Raw genomic sequence first — 22,443 nt, 5'->3', positions numbered from 1 at the left:
TTTTCTTTCAACTCCCCTCGAGGGAAAGTAAATTTATTTTGAAAGCGAAAAATTGCATAAGAATATTTCTCATGAGAATTTTGACGGAGTTTTCGTGAGCTTTTAATTACAGTGATTGCAGTGCCATTGAGATATTATTAAACTAATGTAAACACACTAATAAGAGTCGTTTTCAAGCGCTATTTGCATTTCCTTCCGCGGCGAAAATCTGGGGCAGGAGAAGGAAAAGCAGGAAAAGGCTTTAAAAGAATACATCAAATCATGCGAGAAATTTTGCCCATTTAGGGAAGCAATGGGGCAAAACGCGGGAAAGCACCGGAGTAAAATGTCGAATCATGCTTTTCTTTGCAGCGGCACGAGACGGACGAGTTGATGGTGGGGAGTTGTTAACAAGCCAGGAAAATTATGACACGATCATCGTGGAGAGCGAGAGCAAAAAAAGGAATCGACACCGCTTGGGGTTGAGCAACACCAACTAACGAGCAGGAGCGCGGCAAAGTCGAGAGAAGGAGCTTTCGCAGAGAAACACGTATGTTTAATATAGCATTAACATTGTATTCGATACGTATATGTGCTGCGATTGCGAGTGTGGGGCGAATTTTTGCCATATGCCATGGGAAGAGAATGGATGGTCTGAAAAAAGCAAATATTTTCCATAAAAACACACCACCGCAAATACAGCAAGTTTCACTGTTTTTCCTCATGCTCTTCGCCCTTCGTATACTTTTCAGTTCCACCCCACGAGAGCTTTCCTTCACGTCGTGAAAATGAAAATGTGGAAATTGTGGCAATGGAAGCAAATTACAATTGCGTGGACTCTCCTCACAATTCTGCAGATGCTCATCAACCGAGGTATTTATACTTTTATGTAGTTTTTTCTTCACTGCTTCATCGTGGCTGAGGAGCTTTTTTTCGCTTCGCTCTTCTCCACTGGGTAAATTTGCTGGAGCTTTTCCCCTTGTGTTGACTTCCAAATACAAACTTGGCAAGTTCATAAAAAGCCAGGACAGCCGGGGACAATGACAAAAATTTCCTCGCATATATTAACACCCAAAATACCAAAGAATTTTCTCATTTTGACAGTGGATAGAGATAAAAATACATTGAGAGCAAAAACATAAACTTTTTTACCGCCACACATTTTTGCGAGAAATCACGAGAAAAATCTCCCCGATGAAATGACCCGAAAAAGCGACGCACGGGGTGCAAAAACACCCCGCCAAAGCTCACCCGGAGAAATATTTTTCAATAAATAGTGAGGGGAAATAAATGAATTATCGATTTGGGTGGAGGCGGTGCTCCAGGCGGAAAAAAAACGCCAACAGAGAGATAAATTAGTGTCAAAAGAGAGGACAACATTTCACAATTGAGGAGCAGACAAAAAAGCCTTCCCGCCAGTGGAATTTTAACAATTTCCCCCACAATTAATAACACAAATTGCATTTCAATACCATTTCAATGCCTCGCGGATAATACATACCAACCAGAATGGGCAAAGCGAGACCGCGCCGTGACAAAAAAGCCTAAATTTTGAGGAAAACTCACTATTTGCCGCTCGCCATGCGACGTAAAAAATTGCGTAATTAAAGCTCTGGTGAAAGCACTTTTGGGTTTTTTTGTGTGTCGAAATCAATGCAGAAACATAAAAACGGGCAACAATTTAAAAAATAAAATCATTCAGTTTTTATTCGTTTTACCGTTTAATAATAAAGATGCATTATGATTGCAATATATTACAATGCATTAACGAAATAATAATCTTTGGAAAAGCGGTAGAGATTTATCATTACACAAATTGCCCAGTTTTGTCCAACAAAGTGCTTTTTTTTTCAAACAAGTTTTTCTCATACACTCCAGTGAAATTGTTAATAAGCTTTATAAATTATTAAATATGTTTTCTGATGCTCTTATCGAATGAATTGCTCATTATGTACAGTCATAAAGCTTCTATCTGATGCACCAACATCAACACTAACGAGGAGGTTGCGAATCCAGTTAATTTATCTACAACATCCGCCTCTCGTCTTGCATTATGATTTATTGGCGAGATGCGGATGACTCTTGAAAAATTCCCACATCATGCTCGTGAAGATGGGCCGCAACAAAGCGCAGATCCTTGGCGATGTGCAGCAAATTGAGGAAGTTCCTTTTAAAATTCATTCCGTCTCTCAGTCGCCTCAGCTCTGAGGATATTCTTCTCAGGGCTCCATTTTTTTTTCATCACCTCGGAACGCTTGAAACAGTGCGCTTTTGTGACCCATTCTGCAAACTTAATGAAAAAGTACCCAAAAGTGCCAAAATTGCATCATACATAAAATGCAATTTGCGTCCGGCATGACAAATTTCACTGGGCGGCAAGAGAGAAAGAGCTTCGAAAGCTCAGCCATTGCGAGTGTCTTGCATATCATTTGCATGTGAATGTAATTAAAGTAATTTATAGCGAGTGACACTGAATTCTCATGGTTTGTTTATATAATTCCCCATGTCCGACACTATATCCCATTTCTCGTTTTCCTTTTTTCCCTGACACACAACTGTGACCGCCTCAAGTCTGCACAAGAATTATGATGTTCAACACAATGCTGAATTTGATAATTTAGTTTGAGCTTTATACACGAGAAAAGCTCTCCAGGGTGACTTCTTCTCTCTCTGGCAATGGCTTTTTTCTGCGCTCCTCCGCACAGTATGGGATTTGCATTTGGAACAATGTACGCGCGGATTTGCATAGTCTCGCCTGGATGAGTCATCCCGCAGCGCGGTGCACATCTTCAGGATGTTCCCATCTAAGCACTATTTCAATTAGAATCCACCATCAATTCTCGCTGTTGATCGATCGCAAGAGCCCGAAATCCATATGTCTGGACTTGCACTTTGAAATTCACTCACTGGCAAACTTTCCGCCGGTCTAAAGTGGTTGCGACGTCCAATTGAGACGACTAAGAAAATTCGCCACACTAATGCTCAATAGCGATTTTTCTCCCAAGACGACCACACAATTCCCTCCAGGCAAAAAGATACTCGCAAATACGAGCAATAAATTTCAAATCTACTCTCAAAGTGAGTGACTTTTTGCTGGGCGCCCTCGAAAAATGTCGCAAAATGCTGTACATACATATCTATAGGGAGCGTGGGGAAACTGCTATGTGATGATTTATTAACACAAGATGAATAAATTTCATGTGATTTGCTTCCCACTGACATTCTATCTCTCGGTTGCAATTTATTGACATCAATTTCGAGGGATGCTTCCGGATCCCCTTTTGTGGAGCTCCGGACAAAAGGCCCTCAGCGCAGTCGAAAAATATTAATTTCACATCCCATATTTATGATTATGGCAAACGCATGAGAGAGTGGCTTTTTATCTCCACGCAATTTCTCTCTCTCTCTCTCTCCCCCTCTCTCTCGCTTCAAATCAACCCACCGAAAATGTACTCATGATCTTCGGCGTGGAGCTTTCAACAGGACGATAAATGATGGTTGAGAATGAAGTGGAGCACATGAAGAAGAATTTTCATTAATTTGCTCCACAACGATGGACTTTTTCGCCCAAGAAAACTTCAGCATGTCGAGTTTTCACCATCACGACTTAATGAGCTTTTTGTTCATTTAACCCACCAAATTAGGAAATTCTGCCTCGGAGGGAGAAACTTCCAACCCACGAAGGATCTGTGGAAAAAAATTCGAATTGATAGTGGCATGACATATTCCCTGACTGCCTTCGAGGGGTTGGGCTGCAGAAGATGTGCGGAAAAAATGCTCCACAGTCGTTGTTAAGCTTTTCGGCAAAGTTGGTTCGTGTCAAAGAAGCTATTTGTCAACAGACACACTGACGCGTCGAACGTGAGCCGCATTTAGAGAGCCTGGCCAGGGCGCTGGGTGTATAATCTCAGATCTCTCCACCCAGGCGACTTCCTTTTTGACAGGCACAACGCCATCAATTGGGATTCTGTCTGTATTAAGAATGTCCAGATGGTGGTGTACGCAAAAAGGGCAGGACAGTTGTTGTTTTCCCAAAACGTCCACCCCAAGTTTTGCCTCTCCTTCTCTGAGATCACCAAGAACCCACTGAGAATTCATGGCTGACCAAGGGTGGATTTCTCAGCACTTTTCCCTCGACTGTTGTCACTCAAAAATTCACTTTCCGCATAGTATATAAACAGCTTGTGTGAAGAATTTCAAGCAATTCATTATACCCAGTGAAATAGTGCAAGAAATTCAAGTGACAGAAATCTTCAGTTGACCCAAATCATCTGACTTTTAATTAGACATGCTAAAAATTCTTTTCTAGGTCAAACATTTCGGTATGTAAAACGTGGCATAAATTAAAGCGTTTTGGGTTTAATAAGGGAGGAATGAGTCAGTTTTGACGATAAATTATACTCATTCCTTCCCTGAAATGGTGAACTCAAAATTAGGCCAATGATCATAACTTGCGAATCAATTATTATTAGATAGGAAAAATCACACCGCGTGACAGTCAGTTTGTCCTGTTCTGAATTCTTAATTCTCACAGAAACCTGTAAGAATTCCGGTCTATCTCTAAAGCTCTCCACATTGCATCAAATGTAAAAAGCTGAAAATGAAGTTGCAGGGAAGGTGTGAAAGCTCTGAAGGTGCTACATTGTGACATGCTTGCGATATGGCGAAGCAATCCCTCCAATCTTCCACCCTGGAGATTCCATCTTGGCTGCAGGAGCGCATTTACAATTTATCTAAAAGTCTCTCCGCTTGCAACATTATTATAACATAGCAGTCGCGTAATCCTGCAGCCAGACCCACTCGCAGAACACATCCCACCCCGCCAATAGATCTCTCTCGCCCGAGTGTGTGTGCTCCATGTGAATCAGTGGAAAGTATTTCAACTGCGAACTATCTAGGAGGAGACTATAAAATCGTTTCATCCAACTTTCTCATCCTTAACCCTTTAAACTACGGCATTTAGGAGGGAAATATATCGAAAAACTTTTCGTGAAGTTTTGTTGGGCGTGAAAATGTTTGTTTTTTCTTCACCCCCGCGCGCATCTCCGGCCAACCACCCGCTCTGGGAGGAATTTTATCTCTGTATAAATATTTTTTGTTGGCTCCTCACACCCAGCGTCGTCGTTATTAAATGGGTATTTTATATGTATGCTCACACCAGGGGCGTGGGGAGAAGTCTTTAAAAGTCTCTCCCAAGCGTCTGGGAATCTCCTCCACTTTTATTCTTTGGCCTCGCATTGAGTGGGTGACGGCAGAGATTTGCCCGTGGACTGGGGAGGACTCTATCGAAAATTCCAGAGATACACTCCTCTTGGACTTGGCTTTTTTCCCTCCGCACAGTGGGCGGGAAAATTGTCTGTATAGATTTCCACCCACACTGCCTGCAGTGTTGGGAAATGTGGGAAAACTTTGAATCCCTCAAGTGTAGTGAAATTCCCTCCTCATCATCAATGTTTGGAGAACTAATAGTGAGTTACTTAAAAATCCATATTGGGAGCATAAAGTTGTGTGCGGCCTGTAATGATATTTTTCTCCTCAACGTGCGCCTCTTGTCGCTATTATGAATATTTTCCACCACAACTTTCAGCAATGTCGAGCGAAACTTGAGTAGGGAAGATTACTATGGGAAATTTTCAAAATACTTCCGAGCATTGGTGAAAAAGTATGGGGGAAAAATGCTTGTGAATTTGGGGGCAAAAGTTTCTAATCTTCATTTCTAAGAGTTTTGCCACACGAGAGTGAAATTTATTTACGGAAGAATACTTGCAGGGAAATCCTCTCGAAACTATTTTGAGTGTTTTGAGTACACCCTCATCCCGGAAAAGCTCAAATATCTCGGCAAGAACAGTTTAAATTCCAACTCCCACTTGAGAGTGTTTTCCTCAAAACAATAATCTCACTTTCTCTCCCCCGTCTTTGCACACCCCGAAAATTATCAACTTAAAGTTTTTCCCTCTCCCTCCGGACAGCGCGCAATAATTAGGGAAATTCCACCCATTGAGCTTTCGGTGGTGATTTCACGAAAATTGAGCCGCCAACAATGGAGTCACACCAACTTTCTCGATCGCCCTGACAAACTTTCTCATAAATTCCCATTTAAGTCAATCACCATGAAGATTGGACATTCCTCTTACCGATGGAGTGGGGGACAAGGAATTGAGGAAAGAATGACGATAGGGAAGGCAAAAGAACAGAATCATTGTGATAAAATTTGCCCGTCAGCGCACTGATACTTTCCACTTTCATTTCCATCATTTTCTCTCCACCCGCAGCTTGGATAAGTAAGGAGAAAAAACGCCCGAGAACGAGAGAAGATTATATGACAAACATTTTTAATGCAATAAAAATTTCTCCAGGGAGAAAGAATTCTGCTATGCTTGAGAATGAAAATTAATCATAAAACTTTTTTTCTCTCTCATTCTATGTCTTCAACCCCATTGTAATAATGTCGTTACATACACATAAATTTCCTCAATGCTTCTCTCCCCACCCATAAATATCACCCCCAAAAGACGGTGGATAAGAGCGAGAAAGAGAGAGTGTGTGTCTGAGGAGAACACTTCACTATTATTCCAGGAGAAATATGCATCTCATTTTCGGTGAGAGAAATTCAACATGCAGATTTCTCATCCTTGACATTATCGTGTTTAGTTTGCAAGAAAGCCCACATTTGCTTCTTCACATGCATCACGTGTATCGTCATCAGTTTTCACTTTCTCATTGATGTCAAAATTTGCATCCATCATATTGCAGCAAAGTTCTTTCTTCTCGGCATAACAAGGAAAACTTTGCGCTTAGAAGTAGAAGCAGACGAACTAATTTTCCAATAGAAATTAATATACTAAACTCCACTTGAAGCTGATGTTGAAGTTTCTCTCTTACGGATTCGTAATGACAGGCTCAAAGGACTTTTCGCTAGGATTCTTAGTATTTTAATCTTGAACTTCTTTGGCAGAGAATCAGTTGATGTAAGTCAGCTAAATGAGCCCTCGCCTAACTATACATTTACATTTCCACATGAAGAAGCGTGTTTGCGCTCCTTCGCTCTGGAAAGCTCTCTTTTTGAGCTGTGAAAGTGGAGTTCGGGACTCAAATTTCAATAGGTATTGACACCGTTATTGCTGACGAGCGCACCAGAGGTGTATATATGTATATAGTGAAATCTCTGTGTACTTAGCGAATAGGAAAGTTGAGTTCTGTCGCAATTGGATGTGGTGCGGGGACACAATCAGAGCTTTATAGTGTTCATTTTCAAGGAAGGACGTGTGTATGAGACAGCAAAGTTCCATCGATCGGCGATAGTTTGCGAGACGACGGCAGGGTTTCGGACGGTAAACCCGTAAAAGTAAATATCGGAGCAATCATATGAGATAGTGTGGTGTTTGTGCCAGAGCATAAAAACACATGTGAATGGATTAAATAAAAAGGATGCCGTGAGGGGCAATTACTTATTCAAGTCACGCCAATCTTCACGCACAAGTCCATCTCGGACGGTCCTGCTTGGGTGGAGCCTTTTGAAGTTGCTCCCCTAGTCAGGGTACATAATTTCTTTTATTGTAAATACACTCAAGCAGCCTGGCAGAGCATTATATGAATATTTGGGGTTCACCATGAATGCTGATGAATGGCGGTGGGCAAAATTAGGTGAGGAGACGAGCTTTTTCCCTCCACGTGGCCGAATATTTTCGCATCTCTCGCCATTCGCACAATAACTTTGTTTACGATATTTTAAGCTGATGAAAAATAGATTGATCCATCAACTGAAATGACAGAAACTACGATGGAAGGTGAGACGGTTTATTATTTTTGGCGACGTGGCTTTTCACCATCCCTCCGCCCAAAGCATAGATTCATTGAAAAGTATTGAGAGAGAGAGGAGAAATGATGAAAAAATACACCAACTGCTAAAGTGCTTCGGAAGCTTTTTTCCGTCGTCACACCCGGCCCTTAAGAAGGCATCCAGAGGAATACTTTTGGTCGATATGAGGAGGAAATTGTGTGCGGCAGCGGCAAACAAAATTTAAGCTCAATTGAAATTCAGTCAAGTGAATTTTGGTGACATTTTTCTACGGCTTTCTCTTGTGCTGTTTTCATTGCCATAAAATGTATTTGGTTTGTTTTTCCTTCTCATTTTCTCGAAATAGCATTTGATAGCTTTGGCGGGAAAGCAATCACACAAACGCTCAACACACGCGAGGTACAACTCCAATGGCCTGGAAGAGGGCGAGAAGAGACATGAAAGAGCTAACACCCAGAAAAAGCTCCGCATGTGACTTTCCTCCATCTCGAGACTTCCAGGAATTTTATTATTTCCATCCTCACCCTGCCAAATCCGCCGAATCGCCCACATGGGAGGTTTTACACCTATTTTACATGCCTTTATTGCTATATTTTGCGGTGGCTCAGAAATGGGTTTATCAGCATTTTTTATTTCCCTCACAGGACTCCTCAGTCAGTTCAATGAGGAGTTGTGGAATTATTTGCTTCTTACACCCTCCTATTCTCTTCGTCTCCTCGACCGCCTTTCATGATGTTTGTCCAGCAACTTTGACGAAAACTTCTCTGGAAGCTTCCTCAGAATAATTGTGCTGCAGCAATTTCTGGAAAAACAAGTCTTGTTGTTCCATCTGACTATTCGGAACATGTCTCTTTGCTGCGGTGAGGGAAAACACCACGCACAGGAAGTATTTTCAATCATTCATTCCGGATGGTTTGTAATTTGGGGAAAATATTTGTTTATTCAAAATTATAGTTACATAGACTTTATTTACATTATTAAGAATTTGTTATTCAAATTTCTTTGACTAATTCAATTTCTGTTGATAGTGAAAAGTTCTAACGATGTGAACGTCAAGATAGGAATGGTAATTATTACGTTGAATTGAGTTCACAAATAAGAGCAAAATAATTGCTCAAAAACCTATTAACTCCAAAGCAGGAATATATTTACTATAAACATGTGAAATATGGAGGTAAACTGTCCACAATAATCCCAATAATTTGCATATGTGAGTAAATAATTCACCTGAATAGTATTCATAAACATGACAAAGTTTGTGTATGACTAAATAACACATAAAGGAAAATCAAGTGCTTAAATTCTCGTTATTAGTTCAGAGATTCATATTCTATTTCACGCCTCATGACGAGAGTCGCAAATTGATGCAGACAAGCAACTCGATATCTCTGCCTGCAAATTGTGAGTCATGAGAAGAACCGATAAAAAATAGAGCCACAATTTATCATCGATTTTGCGAGTAGACACAATAATTTGTCAAATCGATTCGCTCGCCATAATTGATTCCAAATTGGTTCCGTGTATGTGTGTGAGCTTTTTGCCCGTGTGACATTTTTTACATCGGAGCGACCTGAAAGCTCTCAAGTGAGTTTCTGGCAAAGTCGATGGCAGAAAAAAGGTATTTAGCTGGGATTTTTGCCCTCAATTGTCCACCCAGTGATTCTGTACATTTCACCTCTGCTCGCTTGTCGAGTGTTCGCTGTGGAGAGTGAAACTTTTATGAGTAATTTATATTTTATTAAGTTGTCCTCACATGGAACTTTATCACATTTTTCCACATCTACGAGTACCATCACTCACCGGAGTTCGTTGCAGCCCTCATTCGTCCAGGGGTAAAAAGTGTTAATTAATTTTGGTCAGTCTCGCCCTCTTTGCCAGTGGTGAATCGCCGACAAGGGTCATCACATGTAAACGCTTAATTTTTTATTATGACCCTTTGTGTGTGTTCACGGGAAAAAAGTTGAGGATGTTTAAATCGTTTTTCCAGTGACATGCGGAAAAGGGCTTTATTCAAGCTCTTATGACTCGTCGCTCATTAGCTCATGCTAATGGCTGGCAAACAGAAAGACTCATGAATGTAATTAGCGTCAGCAAAAAATCCACAATCGCAAATTATGTCAAATCAATTGCCGAATGGTGACAGTGAACTGCCCGGCATTATTCTTAGTTGAATTGCGAGGCTATTGAGGGTGGAGCTGGCGATGAGAGGGTGAAATTACTTGGTAATTTGCTCCTCTTGCCGGATAATAAATCAATGGTGGAAAAAAGGCTGATGAAAAACACTGGCTCGTGCTGAAATTTGCCAATTTTCCACTTAAATTTTCACACTGAGATACTCCAAAACAGCACGAGAGTCGGCTGAGAGCCAGATACTGCCAAGGGGTGAAGTGATGCCCGTCGAAAGTTCCATCGCACTCGCGAATGCCGTGAGTTAATCACCCCCAAGTTGCTGATGGAAGCAAATAAGAGGGCTGGTGAATTTCCTCAATGGAATTGTAATATGAAGGATGCCTTATGGGGTGTGCTGAAAGGAGTCAGACGCTCGTGGCTACACACAAAGTCTGAGGCTCATTTCGCTACGAGAAACGGATTATTATATTTTCCAAAGAGGCGCACCATCGCTCTCGCTTCCCTCGAGGCCGATTTCCCAGTGATTTATGACAAACAACATGCCAAAGAGTTTGAGGCTGTTCGCCGTGGAATCTTGACGTACGTGCGGCTGTGGTAATTTGCTGGCGAGGTCGAGGGCGGGTGGAAAATTATGAAATTAAGGTAATTTATCTCGATATGTGGCTTTCCGGGGCAAAAATCCGCCCTCTGACAATTACACTTCAGCAGCCACTCTGCCAACATCAAAAGACATGAGAGTCTCCCCTCGGAGCCGCCCCCGAGACGTCAGAGAATTCAAAAGATCTATTTGCTAGATGGAGTCGAGCTGTCGGATTCTCTATTTCATGGAAATTACTTTATTATAAGACATTTCCGGTGACATCCTTTTATTTGCCATTGCACAATCTCTCACTCCCTCTAGCCCGACCCTCCACCAACATTTCGTCCTTTATCTTCCCCCCAATGGAGCCCCTCTAAAGGACCCGGAGACACAAGACGAGCGGAGGAGTTGCGGGGGCTGATAAGTAATGTGATTGAAAAAAATCCACTCTCTGATGGTTTCACACGATAAGCATCCAGATTGATTCAAAAGACGTGATGATACTTGCCAAATTGGGGGGTGGAATCGATCAATTCCTCTAAAAACAGCATTATGAGGAGTTCTTCAGAGACATCCAGTGCATCTCTGTTTCGTAAGCGCCAAGTTTCTCACCCCTGGACAATGCTGGAGTGATGCTTTTAAGGAAATGACTTTATTATTGAAGCATTGCAATATGTCTTGAGATGCTTTTGTTGCGAACAATTGCACAACACAAGCGAAACATGGAGGAAAAATGGTGATTTTCACATGGTCAATTTCCCTCTTTAGAGATTCAATTGGTCGCACATTAAATTAATTTGCAATTCTGAGGTCAATTTACACATTGTCGCTTTTTCTCCATTCACCGTCCTTCTCGCTTGTGACGCTCCAAAATGTCATTAAATATATGTGTATGTGTGTGTAGATTGTGTGGATGAAGAGAGAGTTTTCACCCGAAAACTTTCCATCATCGTCATCAAATTATGAATTTATTTACACTTGGGCTTAACGGGTTGCCTCGAGAGTGTCTGCAAATTCTGGGGAATGGCTGAGATTGTGCAAAATTGTCTCATTAGTGAAGTGAAGGCAGGAGTTGGAGGGATGTGAAAATGTCCTATTGAGAAGCTTCTTCAATGAATCCGATTGTGGCAAGGATTTCCATTGCGTATAAATTATTCGATTCATTTCCTAATACAAACACCTCATACATCACTGATGAGTGAATTGTGGCGCTCACAGGGGGTCCTTTCTTGGAGTCACTTGATTGCTCCTTCGCACACCATTCACTGTGTCTGTCGGGTCCCACGGGGAGGCGTCCGGGTGTGGCTTGCATCAGGTGGCACGGAGGCGTCCCAGGAGAGACAGAGTTTGTATATGGGACACTTGTCACGTACGGAGCAGGGATACACTCGCTCGAGACACTTTGCACGTTGGAATATGATACGAAAGATACGCCATTGTTGCGCAGCCAATGCATCTCACATGCAAACATACATCAAACCATCATCCTGGGGATGGTCATTGATGTGCCTCGGCGTTAGCAACGACTGCAAATTACCTGTCTTGGCGGGATTCTTAAAATTCAGCCATCGCTTGAGGAAATCCACCCCAAATTCCGGTGTGAAATCAACCGAAGCTTCGAAAGCCTTCTCGTCAAAGGCACGCGCCGTATTGAGTCGATCCTGAGCTAATGATTGAACACATGGAGAAAACGGCGGGTGAAGAGACGAAGCACTGGGGAATTTGTGTGCGGAAGCCTGAGAGCTTTCAATGGATGATGATGGTGTTGGATTAGGAGTTCACATTCGAGAGTTGGAAATTTTGGTGGAGTGTGAATGGATGCTATGCCGAGGAATGTGGGTCAGTTGATATGTTTCTGAGGCGAGAATAGATGAGAGAATGTGCTGGAGCATAAATGCTATAATCTGAAATATTTAGTGGGGAGAGCTTTCATTTTACGTGGTTGGCCAAACGCTCTTCCCTCTGTGTGTGTGTGTGTGTGATTCCCATGTGGAATCAGGTGAGGAAAACCACTCAAATTGTATTTATTGATAGCATAGAGGGAAAATTCTATCAATTTTGGATCAATGCACATGAACTGTGGAAGAAAAATCACACATGATCACTTTCATTTCGACTAACGCGTCTCCCTAAGGGAGAGCTTTTCCATTTACTTCCATGGCAATTCCACGCGTCATGAGACATAAATTTTGCACTCTTCTTAATTAAAAACGAGTGATACTTGTAATTAGCACCTGTCACAGATGCACCTGACAATTATCTAAATGAGATACGTGTTGAATTTTACGGCATTCCTCGCGACGAATGGCGTCCTGAAGCATTGCAACCCTTCGCCTGTCCGACTCATAAGCTCAAGTGAAGCCACTTGGCATTTTCCACCAAAGAAACACCCACTCACCATTCATCTGACGATAGTCCATCGCAGAGACAAAAGAATTCCACCATTTGCTCCCTGTTATTGTATGGTTGCTGCAGTTTGCGAGGTGGAAGCGCACACACAGACTTTTCACGGTGGTGCACTTCTTCCATGGATCAGTCCCGCATTGTTCCACAGCACCATTCTTGACTCTGCGCTCCTCAGCGAAATAAAGTGCTCCTCTCGTGCTCATTCCGCCAAGTGCCACAGTCCTTTATCACTTCTCAAGACGATGTCACTCGAGAACACACAACAAATTGCTGAAGAATGGCGCGGAAAAGAAAGCGACATGCAAGGGGTGAGCAATCAACCAATTTTTCCGGGTTTCTTCTCACCCAAAGCATTTCTCGTGAAAAAGTACAAGTCCCGCTTTTATACCATGACCACATTTATTACGTGATCTCTTTTTCCAAATGGTGAGCTTTTCTATTTCTCATTTGCTTCTCTTCACAGATTTTTTTTGACTTTCAAATGAGTTTTTCCAAAAACCTTGTGAAGAAATTTGCTCTTCACCGCTTAGAGTTGTATTTAAATTATAATGAAACTAGATATCAGCTTAATTAATGCGATAAGATATACGCTAAACTTTCTCATCTAATTTCCTGCTAAGGCTATTTCCTCACGGCTTATGTGCAAATGCTAACAGGAACAAACAATAATGCCGGAAATTTGTGCAGCATAATCGAAATTTCACGACTTACCGAAACCCCCTGAGATTTGGAGAGTGTCCTTCATGCAATTTTGAACACTCTGTGTCCACTTCTCAATATTTCAGCAATAATCCCCATTGAGGAGTGTTTCTTGTATCTGCATGTACATCAAATTAACATGAGTGAGTCTCCGGTAATTGAGATTAATGGCAATACATGGAAAAAGGCCGAGGAGGAAAAGAAATGGGAAACAGTCTGGCATATTGTTCTTCTGTGCTTGACACTGAGAATGTCTCGAAATCGTATATTTTAGTCATAAATTCCTTACAAGGGATTTTATTGTCCTCAACAGATGACAGGATATATAATGTGACTGTCCCAGCACTTATCCATCTCTCACTGTACTTAACTCCTCAAAACCCGGCCACTTCCACTATTCTGTGATTCTCACACACGCTGGAAAAAATACGCTGACACCGTAGGAAAAACAATATAGGTTTCCACTCGCCGGGAAGGAGAATTGGATGAGGGATCAAGTGTTTGGGGGGCACAATAGTTTTCATTCCCCAGGAGATTTTCTAATATCTCCTCCGTCACCAAAGGGACAAATGGATAAATGTCAAGTGTGTTGCAAACACAAGTATTTATTGCCCCGCACCAACTTAATAGCTTCTGTGGGAAAGGATCTGCTAAATAAATTCCTGCACTTACACTTCACTTAGCACATCACTGCAAATGTGCCGGGTAATTAATTTGGCCATTAATGCAAATTTCCCTATCTTTTGGGGAGCTGATTGAAAAACTTCACGCCCTTCTCTTCGCTCAGCACACGTGCCGAGGGTGAATTTATTTGGATATCATGAAAAATGACGCCTGTCATCCACTCCATTGAGGGCAAATTTATCAGAGAGTCGGAAAAATTCATGTATCACAGCGACATTGAATAATTTTAATACTAAATCAAGATTTAATTTTCATACACTCCCTCCACATGAGAAGCATCCCCTTGACACGAGGCGAGAGAGAGAGAGAGAGAGAGAGAGCTTTTGCCACCCGAAAAAAGCCACTTCACCCCAGCGCCGTGGAAAGAAATCCTCTCGATAATGTGAAGTTTACGATATGGAGCAGCCAGAGAAGAATTATGATTGGGGAGAGAGAGCTTCCCTCCGCACAGAATTTATTTGCTTCTTATTCCACAAGCTCCACTGCGAACTATACAAAATATTTAACTTTTTGGGTCATGCCACTCTTGGGTTTGCCACGCTGTGAAAAAGTCAGGCCATAAATTATTTTGGGGGAATTTTGTCATCCTGATTTTCGGCTGACTTTACCCCTGGAATATTTTTCCCGCAGATTTTCTCTGGTGGAGCCACAATTCTCCACTATATGAGACTCTGAAGAGCTGACAGAAAAGTGCATTCCACCCGCGTTCGGAGGAACTTTCAAGTGGTTTCTCTTGAATTTCAAGGCAATAACTCTCAAGCTGAATTCAGTTAGCAAAATGTGCAAAAGAGAGCATCGGAAGATTTTCCAGGGAAAGCCTGGAGCCGGAAGCGGCAAATATTTCGCTCTCATGTGTTGAACAATGGAAAATGAGTGTGTGACTATTGCTGAGATTTAGCACATCCAAGAGAACGGCCATCCTCACGGGATTTATACACAGGAATATTATTATCAAGGGTCACAGCATCTTATCTGCACATACATTATGTAGTCAAGTCCCTGAAACGTACTGAGAGGGAAATAAGCCACAATAAAATAAGATGTTGACCTGGGGATGCTTACTTCACACTCTCCGTCCTCAGAGTGTCCCAGTTCTCCGGGGTTGGCGGCTTGCGTGTGGCGCAAATGGGGAAAGAAGGGTGTCCTAAGTGCTATAATGCTCCATTTGCAAACACCAACTCCAAAGTCATGTAGAATACATAGGAGAAAACTATATTGAAAATGGTGCAAACTGTCGAATATTTATTCCATCTTCATGTCAGAGTTGATGGAACGCAGAGATGGAAATGTAAATGAAAGATTTTCTTTCATTACTCAACTTTACGCCGACACCTTACAAAATGAGGTTTGCAATATAGAAATAAATTAATAATTAGTTGTTATGAATTAATTATATTTTGCAATAAATTTCTTTTTTTTTAATTTACGTTTTTGCACAAATTTAGCTTCAATCTACACTTTTTGCCATTCTGTGGCCATATCAAAAAGGTGAGATATTGCAAAAATATTCCGACTTATCTCACATGCATTTGGTATGATGTGTAAAACACAAAAGCACCACTATTTCGTCCCAATTGAATGCGATGGGGCGAAATTGTATGAGCGGAAAATATTCGCATACGAAATTGAAGTGACATTTAAGTATCTCCACAAAACCAACTTCATTTCCTATCCTCGCACCATCACGACTATAAGTCAGCGAGATGGTTATTCCTGATCGTCAGAGAGTGGAAAATATTTATGCAAAAATATATATCAAACATATTGATGGTGATAGCTTGAAATTTTACGATGCACATTCTATTATAACTAAACATTCGGCGGGGGAGTGGCTTTTTGCATAGGGGGTGAATTTGCATTTATGGATCCCACAGGGTGGAGGAGAGTGTGTGCAAGGGAAGAAGTGGGCGGATGGGAAAAAATGCGGTGTTGTCGAAAAATATAGCTCCCAAAAATAATAGACCGCGCTCTGTGAATGGAGCATATGCATCGACATAGATTTTACCACTCTGTCCGTATGTTTTTTGCATGCGGAACATAGGAAATGGTCACGCGAAGGGGCGCGGGATGTATTTTAATAAATATCGAATCCACCGGCTTTGTTGCGTGTTATTCAACAACCATCGATTGCGTCGTTAAATTCGATTACGAGAATTGATATTATTATGCAAAATGATGGAATTTATGTCTCGAAAAAGCTCTCTACACACGCGGCCAAATTTATTCTGACACCGCCCTGGGATTATGAATGCAGTGCATGCTCATACATAATCTGGGGAAAAGTTTCCCAACCCAGTGATATGTATAACAAAAGCTCTTTTGTGAAGTACTTTAAACTCTACACATATCGCAGTTAAAGTGTATGGAAATGTGCATTCACACCACATACAGTTCGTGCACATTATAAACAGCAACAATTATTTAAATAATTTACAAATTCGCAATATTTAATTGAGATACTCTTCCAAGTTGAGTGCTGAATTCCAAAAGAGACATTAATCCCACCAGTTGGTGTAATTGCAAATGCATATGGTCGAGATACTTGGATGCAAATGCGTTGTCGCTTGATAGATGGATGAAGGAGAGGATTAAATGGATTATTCTGCGGATAATGGAATTGGAGTGGAGAAAAGAGGATTTTTCACTGTACAAGTGCATGAGAGAATTGTCTGAAAGAGTTACACACACTTTGAGGAGCTGCATGGTTATTGTCGGGGGAAATTAATTGTACGCTTTAGTGAATATTTATAAATACTTCCACTACACTACTCATGTTTTTTGATAGCTTTAGCACAATTGTTTTCATATCACCCCCTTGGCGATTTACAGTGAGCAATCAAAGTGTCTCCCCGACAACAGTGCATCCCGCCCGTCCAAAAATTGCAGAGTGAATGGAAGCGATATTTCAATTAGAATGTAACAGCACTTAAGGAGCTCTTGCAGCATATGAGGCCACTCTTGCAACATATTTCACAAGGGATCCTCCCCTAGAGCTGCAGAGCATCCATTCTGACTTCGAGGCGTGCATTCAATTTTCAGTGTCACAGAGTATCTCTTGCAGAGTGTTGAGAATGATATTCCACACAGAAACTGATGTGGAAGTCCTTCTGGCACTTTGGCGAATTAGCATGTTGTGTGTGTGTAAAGTCTGGGAAGTGTTCTTGCTGAGCATGAGGAGGTGAAAGTATGAATTTTGTCATGATTTTTTGTCGTCGGCATTTGTGGACACAAATCACGAACAATGTTTGCAATTTCGTCGCCGGCAGCAGAGGAGAAGAGAGGGCAAAAGATGAGGGAAGGATACAAGAAAACACGATTGAGGATGAAAATATGATTTTGGAGAAAACGTCCCATTTGGGATGAAATTCTCAATTCTGGCGGAGTTATGCTGATTTTATGCATATGGAAAATTTCACAGAGGGTTCTCCAGGAAGACACACTCCCTCGTGACCAAATCACTTTTGGAGGCACATTCTCCCATTTAATATCCCAGAGTGGGAGGATGGCAAAAGGGGTTCGCAGAAGTTTGCATGGTCGGGAAATTTTTCAATGGACACAGACACAAGACGAGATGGAAAAGAAGCTGACGACACGGTTTTGCCACACAAGAACAATAACCGAATTTTATGAAATCGTAAAATTCATCTTCGTTTACCACCCAATAAACTTTATCCACCACCCCTGAGGGAAGAAGCATCAGGAAAATCTCACTTAGTCTGATGAGGATTCCCACCTCATGCCCACCCACTGTGAAAATCTGACATGGGAAATTATACCGAATCATCCGCCAAAACATCGCAATTGTGGCACAAAAGAGCAAATTCTGCGAGTCTTCTGCTCAAATTATACAAGCCTCATTACCACTTTATTAATAAGGGCAGATGATTTTCCCTACAAAGGCGAATTGAATGGCTTTTTGAAATTTTATTTATTCATCAAATGATTGTGAGTATATTTGATGGGGTGTTCCTGGAAAATGGGCTTCATTCGCCTTTTTTGTTCTCAATGACTCGTCAACCATAATTGGCAATGACGATGAATAAGCTACGCTAAAGAACAGGAGCAACTTTATGCTGACATTTAAGAACTATTTGTTCAGCTTCATTGACATTATAAATACTTCACAAATAGGATCATATTTCTCAGGGACAGTATAATTTTGTATTCCACGAATTGCGTTCGTCGAATATTAAATTACTTTAATACATTGAAATTCTCAGTATTCGATAAAAATAAATTCCCAAATCACATCCAATCTCTATAATAACTTCTTGTGAGCATTGAATCCCAAAAGCTCGATTTTAATCATTTCATCGCTACTGAATTGAAAGATTGCCTCAATCCTTAAGTGACTCGTCATGGAATTCCGCAAGAAGGAAGGCAGTCTCGACACAAATTTCCCATCCATCAACTCAATATCCTGAGAAATTTTGGGTGTGTAGATCAAAATTAGGTAAATGATTCGTGACACAATCTATGAGGACTGATTTTAATCTCAACGCCTCCCAACTCACACCATCGAAAGCCATGAATGGAATTGGAGATTGGAGACAGAGTGTAATTTAGCTGATGATTCCATGAAATGTGGAATGTTTTAAAAACAAACTCTCCCAATTCGGTTGCCATCTTCGTCAGATTTCACCATGAGATTATGCACATTTTGGGGATGGGCTGTTTTCAATCTCAAGGCATCTCTCCGCCTCTCTTGCGAAATGAGAGTCACCCTCGAATTTTTATGTGTTTCACAACATTGATCACAATTTCATTTTGGCATGTGTCCTCCCGAGCTCGCATTGAGGACAATTTACCCCCAAAATGGTCTTCCGCCGATCGATTAGTGTTTGTGCTCGCATGGAAAAGATGCTGCTCGAATTGTCTGAAAAATATTCAATAGTAATGAAAGTACCCCGCCCACACACCCTCTTCAATCAGCTAAAAAGGCACACTGGACGATTCCAGCATCGTTGGCCAAAGCGTGACATTTTAAGATTGCTTCCCTGAGCGCTTCACTATCTGGGATGCTCTTGAAATTCAATTTAAATTCCACTACAAATACTCATATATCTCAATTTGGTGCCACTCTCGTCTGAGCCTGCAGAGAAAGAGTATGGTCAGTAATCGAGCTTAATCGATGTTAGACAATGACATCTTTCCCGGAAACTGCATGATACTGTCGCCAAAATTGAACATTGTCCCCGACAATGTAGGACAGGACTTGGTGTGACACTCACCCTTCTGCACACGAGCAGTTGATTCACGGTAGAGTTGAGAATAGAATTGAGTTTGAATGAAAAATTTTAAAATACAAATTATAAGATCAATCTTGATTTAAATTTGAATAGATGTCAAGATCTCTGAGCGCATGCTTGGCGGCATTTCTTGATCCATCACCACTGCCTAATCTTGATCTGGAAGTCAACAGCTCGCTCAGGACGTATGTAGCGTCAGTGTTGTGTAATGTATTGTCTCTTCTTCTGGCGGGGCGTTTTCTTCTTGCCACGAACAAGCGAGATTGCATGGGAGGATGGGTGTTTTTGTCTTTGGCGGCATCACCACGACATATTCATTGATTACATTTTTTCCCTCCAACATGAACCCCTTTTTCTGCTCTCATATTTCCAGTGCTATGCTTAAAGGATCTCAAGATATCTGTACCAGAAGCTGTAGCTGATGGAGACACAGTGACGCTATCTTGCCAGTATGACCTAGAAAATGTGAGTGTCTGTAAAATGCTACTTCCCTCGCACGCGAGACGGAAGGATATTAATTCCTTCCGTCTCGTGAGATATTCCATCAAAGGAATTAATGTTAATAACATTTTTCCTCCGGGGGGGCTTTTTTGTCTCTAACTATCTGTACCTCTCTTTGGCTCCCCCTTCACCGCTGCTGGCTGATCGATATAAGGATGCACTGTATCTGGTGAGATGGTACAGGGACGCAGAGGAGTTCTATCGATACGTTCCGAAGGAGGAGCCGCCGGCCAGAGTCTTCGAGATTGCTGGTGTCTCTGTCGATGTGAGTGAAATTGCTGCATATCTCTCGATATCACGCATAATTGATTCACAGCGGGAATTCCATTTCATCAGATTATTAATTCCAAGAATTTCTCAACATTTTTTCGCCACTTCTCCATTGCAGTTGAAAAAGTCTGACGCCAACAACGTAACAATAAGATCCTTGACGAGAAACCACACCGGCACGTATCAGTGCGAAGTGTCCGCCGATGCTCCGCTCTTTCACACTGAACATCAATCAGCCAAGATGATGGTGGCCAGACTGCCGGAGTCTCAGCCGGTAATGTCGCTGTTCGGCGTGACGGCAGACCCGGCAGGACGGCGGGTGGTTCAGCACGGTGACCGCTTCAAAGCCAGCTGCATCTCAGGACCTTCATATCCGCCTGTCAATTTCACATGGAGAATAAATGGTGTCAAATATCCGGTAAGCACACTAAGCACCTCTGTTAATCCCATTCGCTCCTCCCGCCAGAGATTTCCTTCAGAGATTGAGTCAAGCTGTCGCCTTGGGCGTGCACAAAAGGGGTTTACACACTTAGAAAACCTATTTGCAAAAAAGAAAAGTTTAAAAGGCGGGGCATAAGAGTAGACGGAACAAAACAATTTGAGTCTAATTGTCTACTACTTTCTGTACTCTTTCCAATAGTCCTCCACGTCGGGTTTCCGGGACACAGGAGTCGTGCGATCGTGGGAGACAAGAGAAGCCTTCTCTGAGCTGCTGGTGAATGTGGACAGCGTCCTGAGTGGTGCCCACTCATCCCACCAAGGTCACCTGTTTGTGATTCACCCACACCCGCGTCGGAGTCTCCATTTGCGGTGCGAGACGAACATCTTCACGCTCTATCGCGGAGCAGCCGAGATGGAGCTGGAGGTGCAGGAGGAAAACCCACCGACTTACGGTGGCAAAGTGAGTCCCACGACAGATCAGCGTGGCGGCGGAAATCGCGGTGATCCGGACAATTCTGCCCTCACCGGGAGCGCCATCCTCCTCGGTGGCTGCCACAAGTGTCTGGTCTTCCGCATAATTCTGTTCTGGCTTGTGATTGTCTTCTGTCTCTTATAACTCCCGGCCACTGAGTCATCCCATCTCTCATGTTCTGTACATACACGCTCATTCGTTGACTTTTATCCCATTTAACCGTCACTATAAAACGCTGTGTATTGCCGTGTGTAAAATATTGCAGAAGGATGTTCTCACAGTTACCTTGAGCTCCTCACCTGAGATTTATTGAGGGACTTTTACGTGCTCGAGAACTCCAGCGAGGAACTTTACAATGACATGGTCGTTTATAAATGGGAACTTCCCATTGGTTGTGCAGTTGAAAACTTTTAAATTCCCGTCAAACATTAGACAGGATAGTGCAAACACGCGACCACTCTTCAGTCCTGGCAAAGGTCAATTCGCAATTGGGGGAAAAGAGATATAATCAAAAGAGGAAATTCGTATAAATGTCGCTTTATTTGGTAACATCATAGTCCCTCCTCTTCTGTAAATAAACTCAGTACAGTGTCCCAGAGAGGCATCCCACATGAACTATATGGAATACCAATAATATAAATATCATGAAATGTATACAAAGTGGATAATGAAGGTAATATTTGTTTTCAAATAGCACTAATCGACTAGCTAATCCCATATTGACTTCTGTAATGTAATCAACAGTGTTGATATTGCATTAAGCCCACGATATACATAATAATGTGTAATAATTGTAAGGGAGATGGGGATGAAATTGGAGGGAAAAAAGGGATGATTACAAGCGAGATTTCGGGTGAAACATTTTACATAACACACAGTTATAGTGTGACTGGATGTGAGTGGATTGTTGGCATTTATTTGGCGTATCACTGAATGATATGTTTTGTGTTTCCACGAAGCAGGTGTAATTGATTTATGTTTTCGCAAATTCACAGTAAAAGAATATAAGTGTAACCCTTGCCCAGTCATGAGAATGGATGCAGAGGCGGTCTGACATGAGATTTGTAGAAAAGTGAATAAAAATAATTTCAATAATTTATGCAATGCGTTCTTTTTCTCTGCAACTTCATTTGCTCTCGGTTTAGTTGGTGGCATGGAGAAAAAAGTGCACTGCACAAAAGAGATTCAAATGGCAATTACTTTGGACATTGTAATTAAATTGGCGTAATTGAGG

At 41.8% G+C, this 22,443-nt stretch overlaps 1 protein-coding gene across 1 annotated transcript in view; it reads left to right on the top strand.

Moving 5' to 3' along the window:
- LOC132258014 (uncharacterized) overlaps positions 1-21,353 on the top strand; it is a 30,084-nt gene extending 8,731 nt beyond the window's left edge. The window contains exons 2-7 of the mRNA XM_059755109.1: positions 352-529; positions 732-852; positions 19,899-19,990; positions 20,181-20,291; positions 20,415-20,714; positions 20,937-21,353. Coding sequence (XP_059611092.1) covers positions 768-852; positions 19,899-19,990; positions 20,181-20,291; positions 20,415-20,714; positions 20,937-21,353 — 1,005 coding nt within the window. The 5' untranslated portion in view covers positions 352-529; positions 732-767. The remainder of the gene's footprint in view (positions 1-351; positions 530-731; positions 853-19,898; positions 19,991-20,180; positions 20,292-20,414; positions 20,715-20,936) is intronic.
- The last annotated feature ends 1,090 nt before the right edge of the window (positions 21,354-22,443 follow it).

Source organism: Phlebotomus argentipes, unplaced genomic scaffold, assembly GCF_947086385.1.
Source record: "Phlebotomus argentipes unplaced genomic scaffold, Phlebotomus argentipes genome assembly scaffold_4, whole genome shotgun sequence".
In the NCBI taxonomy this organism is placed as follows: Eukaryota; Metazoa; Arthropoda; class Insecta; order Diptera; family Psychodidae; genus Phlebotomus; species Phlebotomus argentipes.
Note: the sequence above shows the minus strand (reverse complement) of the source record. Positions and strands in the feature narration are given on the sequence as shown.